We start from the raw sequence: 9,532 nt of genomic DNA on the forward strand, positions 1-9,532 counted from the left end.
AGTGGGAAGAGGAAAAGATCGTATTTCTATTTGAAGTTCCACATTTAAATCAAGAGCAAGATACAATTTACACAAATTTATGAGTGCAGTATTGCCAGAAAAAAACAGGAGCAGCCGTGTACTTCTTTTCTCTTTAGCAAAATAAAAAGGGTGACCTCTACGCGCACCACTGGTTAGTCTCTGACCAGTGTAAGTCTTAAGTTATGTCATAGGCCATAAGAAAAGAGTCATCCTGAAAAAACGTAATAATAAGCCTACAATTTTTAGAGCCGAAAGCTTTTTGAAAGCATATTTTGAACGATGTACTAAATAGAAGAAATTTATTTAGTAATTATGTAATAAAGGTTATGGCTCATGGTGGACAGGGATTTTTCATAATCTGCATGTCGGCGATTCCAGAAAAGTATGTTACTGATTATCTAGGACATTCAAGATCAAGAAGGGCCATCTGCAAAGAAAAGTTGAAAGATGGACGATTGAGCATAAACTTATCATATTGGTGATCGTGTCTTTAATGTGAGCTCATACTTCTCGTTAAAGAATAGCAAACAGCCACATTTACATTCCCTTCGCCTTATTGTTACATAATCGCAAAAGGTTTACGAGAACACAAGGAACTAGAAAGTGAAATTCCTGAATGAACAACGAATTAGGAATAGTATACAATGGTTTATGAATTTCTAAAGAGCAAAACATGCGGTGACCTGCGCAATGATTATGTACAATTTAAATCCCTTGAAGGTAAGGAAAAATTTTCTGTAAAGAGTAGAAGTACTGTTAACGCGCCTTTGTTCAATGATGATAACAATCTCAAAGTAATCACAAAATGTTTAACCTCAGAGCTTCACCTACTGCCAGGGTCGTGAATTGTTTTTTCTGAAATGGTATTGTGCCGCTTCTACGCAAATAAAAGGCTCTCTTTTGGCCTTAAGAGTCTTAATTGGGTTACAAAAAATTATCATGGTGACGCGTTTAAAGGAAATGTGTGCAGGAAATTACTTTAAGAATCAGATAAATTATTACATCTTAAAACCATTCAGGAAATTGGCGGGCCTTTGCCGCTTTTGCCATTCGTCGCCACTTTGAAAGCCATGGAAAAAATTGTTCTTTCTCTTTCAATTTGAAGAGGATCCACTCAGATTTAAAAAAGCATACAAAAGATCTTGAGAATCTCTCCTACCTGCTAATGTGTCGGAAATTCAAAATTCATATTATATTAAATCATATTGACGAATCGCTAGAATTTTTAAACAGAGAGGAAAGTTTCGGTTTGTGCTCTGAATAGGCTTGCGAATCTATTTATTACGAGTTCATGAAGTTGAGGAATGGACCAAAAAAGCAATATGCACAATTCCGATTATCCCGTCTATTAGAAAGTAGCTATCGTCGATTTTTCTTGCAAAAATATTTAGGCTATAGATGAGCGGCTGACAATAAAAAGTGGAAATATCTCGTTGGTGAGTAAGAAGCAGCTATAGATAAGTGCCTAAAAAATGGATATAGTTTCACGGCTGTAAATAATAGTAATAGAATATTGCCTGTAAAAATTGGACAACGGTGCTTGGGCCGTAAGAAAGGGGAACAGAAATACTTGGCAGTAAGAAGTGGACAAACGTCGCGTATCGGTGAATCGGCTCTGTTACACGCTGCAAGGCCAAGATTAGTTTAAAACCGAAAATGAACGAGGACGAACCCGACCTCGCCCGACTAGACGATTCGCTTTCAGTGGCTAACTAGCTATTAGGTGTTTTTCGGTAAACTGAATTTCCACTGAATTTTGCGGGGCGTCTATGCCGTCAAGATAATACTAGTGCATGACAACGTTTTAAACGATTGCTTTGCGATGAATTCTAAGAGAAAATTAAAAAGAGATCACAAAACAATTTTTATTGTTTCCTGAAATTTTTAAAAAGTGTGTAAAATATTTTTGAGACTTTTGCAATAATTCAATTTTAGATAATTTTAGAAAAATTAAGGAACATAATTCTTTTAAAGCCTTCTTGTGCAATTTTGTTGAACATTTTTTAAAAAGTTTATGTTGTTTTAAATAATATACATTCAAATTTGAGTAAGTTTGAAAGACATTCAAAAATTTTATACGATTAAAAAATAATTAAAACTTGTAAAGATTTTTGAAGAATTTTGTAAGGTTTGACGAAAATTTAAAAAAATTAAGGTTCCTTGGAATAATTTAGAAGATTTTTAGAAATGAAACAATTTTAAAATGTAAAAAATATACTTTAGGAGTTCTAAACGAATCTCGAAAGGTTTCAAGAGCATGGTCAAATTTGCTTTAAATGCTTGCGAAAATTTAGAAGATTATAAGGCAATTTTTTAACATTTTGAATGATATTTCCAAATTTTGAAACAAATTTGAGTCAGTTTAAAAATATTTTCAGGAATTGCAGATGAGTCAAACAGATAAAAAATATTCAGAAATTTGACAACATTTCAGAAAATGTATTAAATATTTCTTCACTTCTCAATCTAATGTTTTTTCAATATTCTGTCAAATAAAACAATTTCTTTAAAATATCCTAGAATCTTTTCCGACACATCTGATATATTCAAGAATCTTTTTTCAATTTCCTTGAAAATTTTATTATTATAAAAAATAATATTACTAATGACATCACATGAATATTTCGAATAACTGTTTATATGTTAGAAGTTTTTAACATTTTATTTCTAGTTAGTATTAAATTCTGAGAATTGAAAGCAAGAAAATAAGTATTGCCAGTTTGTTTTTAAATTTATATAAATATAAGTATTATAAGGTTTTTAAGAAAATTAAAAAAACATTTGTAAGAAATAAAGGAATATTTTATCAATTTTCTGAAATGTTTTTAAATTTGTGAATATTTCTTATCCTTTTGACTTGTCTCAAATTCCTGAAAATATTTTCAACTGCCTCGAATATTTCTATGAATTTTAAAAACTCATTCAAAATGTAAAAAAATACCTCTTAATCTTCTAAATCTTCGCAAGCATTTGAAAAAAATTTGTTCATGTTCTTGACATTTCGAGATTCGCTTAAAGTGCCTAAGGTTTATTATTGACAGCTTCAAAAATTTGTATTTCTAATAATCTTCTAAACTTTAAATTATTTTTGAATCTCTTGAATTCTACTTAATTTTTCCTGAATTTACTCGACTTTTTATATTTAAAAAAATGTAATAATCTTTCGGACTTGAAAATTTCGCTCTAAAATCTTTAACACTCTTTGCAAAAAATTGTAGGATATCGTTTGATATTTCTAAAAAACTTTCGCAATTCCCTTTTAAAGTTGGTTATTCAAAATAAAACGTCGTTTGAAATTTGCACACGAATATTAGAAAAATTCTTTTCTCTCATCACGTTCTTTTCCTGACTGTTGCTTGATTTTGAAAAATTAAAAAAAGGTGCCTTTGAAATAATTCAGATAATTCTTTGACAATTTTTGATATCTTTTGTCAAGTGTTAAAATGTTCTTTAATAATCTCTTAAAATTAATTTTCCGAAATAAAAAATTATTTTAATTATTCCTAGGAACCTAAATTTTTTCATTTTTGTCAAACCTGGCAAAATTCTTTTAAAATATTTACAAGTTTTAATTATTTTTTAATCGTTTAAGATTTCTGAACGTCTCTTAAACTTACTCAAATTCGAAAGTACATTATTTAAACTAACACAAACTTTTTAAAAAATGTTCAAAAAAATTGCACAAGAAGGCTTTAAAAGAATTATGTTCCTTAATTTTTCTAAAATTATCTACTCGTAATACGGAAAAATTGCAAAAGTCTGAAAAATACTTTACACACTTTTAAAAAATTTTAGGAAACAATAACAAATGTTTTGTGATTTCTTTTCAATTTTCTCTTAGAATTCATCGCAAAGCATTGTTTAAAACGTTGCCCTGTACTTTCTTCTATTCCCTTGACCGCCTGGACGTCCTGCAAATTTCAGTGGAAATTCAGTTCACCGAAAAATTCCTAATAGCTAGTTAGCCACTGAAAGCGAATCGTCTAGAAGGGCAAGGTCGGGTTCCTCCTCGTGCATTTTCGGCTTTGAACGAGGCTTGTCTTTGCAGCGTGTAATAGAGCCGATTCACCGACACGCGACGTTTGTCCACTTCTTACTGCCAAGTTTTTCTGTTAACCTTTCTTACGGCCCAGCACCGTTGTCCACTTTTTACAGCCAATATTCTATTGGTAAATATTCTAAATATTCTATATCTAATATTGTATATAAAATATTGGAAATGCTGAAATTGATGCAAAGAACTCTTAAACATATATGCATATTAAGTATTATTATATACAAGCATGTTTTACCTGCACATGTTTACGTAATACAATATGGAAAAATGAAAGTTAAAAAATTAGCCGATTCACATACAGGTGAACCGCTATGATTTGCGATCAAACATATTCTCGTTTTTGCATACATACTCCACTATTCTACTTTTGTAGTTTTTGTCGGCATCGCACCTTTATTTTTTTACTTCCTAACACATTTGCAAACCATCTAGCCAGATTGACCAAAATATCCGGTTATGGCGAAGCAGAATATTCTATTCTTAAATGGCCAAAAGAATGTTTGGTAAAAAATTCTGCCTGGCCAGAAATTCGTAGCACATTTGCTAGAAAAACTAGGAAGAATATTATTATAAAATTATCGAATTCGAATTTCTAATACATTAAACAAGATATAATAGTCAGGGCATATTTAAAAATCTTTTCTGGTTAATATATCATAATTCTAGCGTTTTTAAACAGATTTTTGTTGTGTGTTTCGATTTTGAAAATGGAGAACCATCCAAGCGTTCCTTAGTACCTATTATTTAATTTAAATCATTTCTAACTCAATATTTTAATTATTGTTGGCATAAGTTTCTCCAAAAAAATATCGGCAAGGTTGGGTTTGAGTAAGCACGACATGGCCATAAGAATTGAATTGTCTAATTAAAAAATAGAAGTAAAAAATGTCGGGATTTTTAAGGACTTGGAGGAAAACCAGAAATACTGGACATGGGTGGACCAATGGTGCATCCAGATTTTGCTGCCGTTCCTTATAACCTTGATACCATTGTCTCTCGCAATGGTGGTCGCAAGAAAGGATTTATCATCGGAGCTGCTCAGGGACCTGCCTCTTATCCTTTTGGATTGAGTGAAGTACGACAAATTGTATCGTAAAATGCTAAATTGTGCAATTATTCTAAATAATGCTGATACATAATTTTCTATACATCAAAGTCTCTATGAATATATAATTTTTAAAGTATAATTTGTTAAAGTTGAAAACGTTTAATAAAAACACTAGACTCTATTTTCCGCGAGAATAACCTACAGGTGGACCAACTTCCAACCACTTTGCGGAGCTAAGGAAGGTTTGTCTCGGCTAAGGGCACTCCTTTTTTAAATAAAGTTGCACCGCACGCTCCCTTAAAGACGTAAAAAATTTAGTGCCTGCTTTAATATTGGAAAATTTAATCAAAGCAACTTCTTCGTTGACAGTATCGCGGCCAAAATATGTAAAGAATCGCATTTGTAGGTTCTTCTCTCAGAGAATAAAGTAGAGAAAAAGGGTTTTCCAAAAGATAATTTTTATTTTTGAATGTAAAACTATAATTTATTGTAAAATCATTAACAATAAGGTATCAATTGAAAAAAGGCTTGTTTTGAATTTTTATTTAAAAAAGAATACCCTTTTTAAGCTGGCAACTCTGATAAAAATATCTGGTAAAAAAGCTGGTAAATCATATGTTTTCATTATTCTCTAAACAAGCCTGAGCAAAAATATTTATTTTAAATAAAGAAATGGAAAATATGATTTATTTCGTAGTAAATGTATTCAATGTAGACCCTGATAATCGGGGCCTAATTTTAATAACTTTTGTATGATACTGCAAGGAAAGTTTATATGTTTCAGGTTAGAATGCCAACTTTCGATTTTACGTAACAGTATTAAAATAATACATTTTTTTTAACTGGAATATTTATTTTGAATTTTTTATGAGTACTAAAAGGTATTTAGAAACTGGAACAGTCCCCGAAAATATCATATACCATAATTCTGTTCACTTTTGATAAATTATCCAAGCGGCTTTAAGATGGTGTCCTGCTTTATTAGACCCCAAAATAGATGTTTAGCGCGAACTTTTTTTGGAAAAGATAAAGAAACCACTGAGCCCAGTGCACTTTGAGGAATATTTTTATCTATATCTGGGCGTACTAACGATAGGATGCCAACGCACGCAACCGACTAGATGATACTTAACGAAAAATATAAAGAATAAAAAGCTAACCAAGAAGTTAGCACTAGAAAGTTTAAGCTCGCGGAATTGAGCAATATGAAGCTAGAAGTTGGCCAAAACTAAAAGGTGCCACTTCTCGCTTATAATATAAACGCGAGAAGTAGCAACTTCATGCTTTGCTCTCCCGATATAGAACTTTCATGATTTGATGAAGCGAGCGAGTACCTTTTAGTTTTGGCTAACTTATAGCCTCATTATGCTCAATTCGGAGGAGCGAGACTTTCTAGCGCTAACTTCTCAGTTAGCATTTATTGTTTTTATTTTTATTAAAGTACCGTCCATTCGTATCGCGTTCGTTAGCATTCTGCCGTTAGGACGCCTCAATATTTTAAATGTATAGGAAAAATGTTCAACATGAAACAATAAGTAACTGCAAAATTATCAGCCCGCTTTCTCAAACAATAAGCTTAACTGTTTTCACTAGAGCCTCCTAGCCGTATCACCTTCCTTACTGCAAGATACTCAAAATCGCTGAATACTCTTTGTTGAACATAACTGCATACCTTGATATTTCTATCTGTATCTAGTAGGCGCCCTGACTAGTTTTCGACATTAGAGACCGATTAAAAAAGGGACACTAGCCTGGTCGATACTAGAACCTCTTTGAAATTTCTGCACGGGTTTTCAGATATGAAATTCGGGACAGAAGATCAAAAGAGGCGAGGCACGCGCGAGATTCTGACCAAGAACACGCACACCTGGTCAACGCGCTTTTGCTTTCGGCTTCCTATTTTAAAAAATACTTAGAATTGAGCTTTGTAAATTTTTTAATATATTCTTGTATAGTTTATGTATCGATTAAGCAATAAAAAAGTCGCACTACGTGTTTATTGCTATAAGAGTGCTAAAAGCTTAATTTAAAAATGGAAGGCTTCGGTGACTACTTCATCACTTATAAAATAATTATTACGAATTATTTAAGATACAGAACAAGGTTTTAATTTTACATTTAAATTTTTTTAGGTTCAAGTTTAAAAAAAAATGTAATTAAAAACATTCAATCTTTAATAAAAATTAGTTTGTGTCAGCGGAATCAATTAAAAATAATGGCAATAATATTTATCGTATTAGAATTAAAATAAATAAGAATTTACTCTACTAAAATTTACAAATGCTTCAGGATAAATTTCAGCATACATGTTATATTTTGCAGATTGTTGTGAACGTTGTTTTAAATTCTCCTGCGTCATACCGAGGTTCGATTGCTGCGCTTTCAAATGCGAAGAATGACAACTATTATTTGGTACGATTACCCGGAAACGAAACAGGAACGACTTTTGTAGGAAATGTGCTTGTTAGTGAAGGGAAGCCCGGAAAAGTTGTACAAGTTCATGTTAAAAAACGCATCGGCAGTATATCGGCTTTTCCAGATAACATACAAAAGATTCTAGCGAAACGATACAAAGGCCAACTTGTTGGTGAGTTACAATACTTATGTCCAAAAACTATTGACCTTTTTTGTCTTAAATAGTTGAGTTTGGAAAAGAAGATTTTATTTTATTTTGAAATTGTAATGTTCCAGAAAATTATATAAGCTAACGTGTTAGTGTGATTATTTTTATTACAGGAAAATTGTATAGAATTTATCAAACATATTTTTGTGATCCAGATGTTAAATCATGTTTATTCTTGATTTTACTTCAGTAGCATCAGTCTAAAATACATATTCACAATTTTATTAATTAGTTGCCAGGAATATGACAATAGTAAAATACACAAGAATAACCAGAAATAGTAATTTTCCGTCAGCTTCAAATTCACCGGAGTGAAGGTACTTTAGAAACTTCCGGTATCATATTACCAGACGACATTTCAGACAAACTTGTATTTTTAAAGTTATTTCTAAGCTTTTAGATTTTCTAATAGTCATAGTTTTGTGAATAAAAAGCTACGAACAGTCAAGTCAAGATGTCGCGGAAAGAATATTTGAAAGGTTTATCATTAGCAATTCTTATTTACAACAGGCTTGGGTGGTACATTCCTTTCGAAACATGGGAAAGTGAAGCAACATGTGCTAGAATCAGGAACCACGAAATTTCATTTTCTCTTTTACAACATGTCTGCCCCTCTAGTCTCAGCTGGAGTTATTTTATCTGCCGAAACGGTAAGATTAAGAGAATTTTCGATTTACAACATGTTCATAATACTTTAATTAATTTATAGACTTTTTAATGTATGATAATGTATGGCTTATGATTAAATTACGCCATGCACTTATTACCCGATTTCTGCCTTACACAATTTTTCTCGCAAAAATTTACATCTGCACGAATTTATAGAGACACTTGAATGAGAAATTAATATTTGGGTGATCTTATATTGTTATAATCACCTAAAAAAAATGTTAAAAACTAAGTTTCTTGATAATTACCAGGGAGGTGATTCGGCAAACGATTTCAAATTCCTGATCATATTCCGGTTTTTTCTTGTCAAGTTTTTTAATTTCCCCGGTGAACTAAAATTAACATAGTTATATTTTCCGCTAAATGCAGACATTCATTTTAAATTATGACTTTTATTCTAATAATCCTTCAACACAAAAAGGAAAAACTTGCAAAATAAATTAATTTTTAAACAAAGACTTAAATTTCCTACTAAAAAATATAAATTTCCAACAAAAAAGAGAATAGTTAAACTTTTACCTGAAAAAATTAATTAAAAAAAAAAAGATTTTCAAGAAAACATTTCAGTTTTCAACCTAACTGACCAGTGATTGAAAAAAATAGTTGAATTTTTAACAAAAACAAATTTATTTTTATAAAAAAAGGTAAATCGTTTACCAAAACTTTAATAATTAGATTTTAGGTTAAAAAAATCATGTTCAACCAAACTCAACCAAACAGATGAGTTCTGAGCTAAAAACTGTGGAATATCCAATTGCAATCATTTAAATTTTCAGTTAAAAAAGATACTTTTCTCAACAAGAACATAATATCAGAAAAATGCTTACATTTTCTAACAAAGTGAGAAATTATAAACTAAAATTATAAATCTTTAACCCGAATAGTCGAGTTTAAAATAAAAAAGATAAATTTTCAACTAATATGATGAATATTTAACAGGAATAGTTGCATTTTTTTTACCAAAAAGCTAAGTTTTTAATCAGGAAGGTTAATTTTGTATAAAATAGCTTATTTGGTCAAAAAAATTAATGTTCAAACAAGAAGTTAAATTAACTGAAATTATTGAATGTTTAACTGGAATCATAGTTACATTTTCAGTTCAAAGCAATAATAA

General features: G+C 30.8%; 1 protein-coding gene across 1 annotated transcript in view; it reads left to right on the forward strand.

The window, feature by feature from the left end:
- LOC117181229 (ester hydrolase C11orf54 homolog) overlaps positions 1-8,663 on the forward strand; it is a 15,678-nt gene extending 7,015 nt beyond the window's left edge. Inside the window, exons 3-5 of the mRNA XM_033373796.1 lie at positions 4,981-5,153; positions 7,449-7,713; positions 8,260-8,663. Coding sequence (XP_033229687.1) covers positions 4,981-5,153; positions 7,449-7,713; positions 8,260-8,447 — 626 coding nt within the window. The 3' untranslated portion in view covers positions 8,448-8,663. The remainder of the gene's footprint in view (positions 1-4,980; positions 5,154-7,448; positions 7,714-8,259) is intronic.
- The last annotated feature ends 869 nt before the right edge of the window (positions 8,664-9,532 follow it).

The sequence above is a fragment of the Belonocnema kinseyi genome, chromosome 1 (genome assembly GCF_010883055.1).
Source record: "Belonocnema kinseyi isolate 2016_QV_RU_SX_M_011 chromosome 1, B_treatae_v1, whole genome shotgun sequence".
NCBI lineage: Eukaryota > Metazoa > Arthropoda > Insecta > Hymenoptera > Cynipidae > Belonocnema > Belonocnema kinseyi.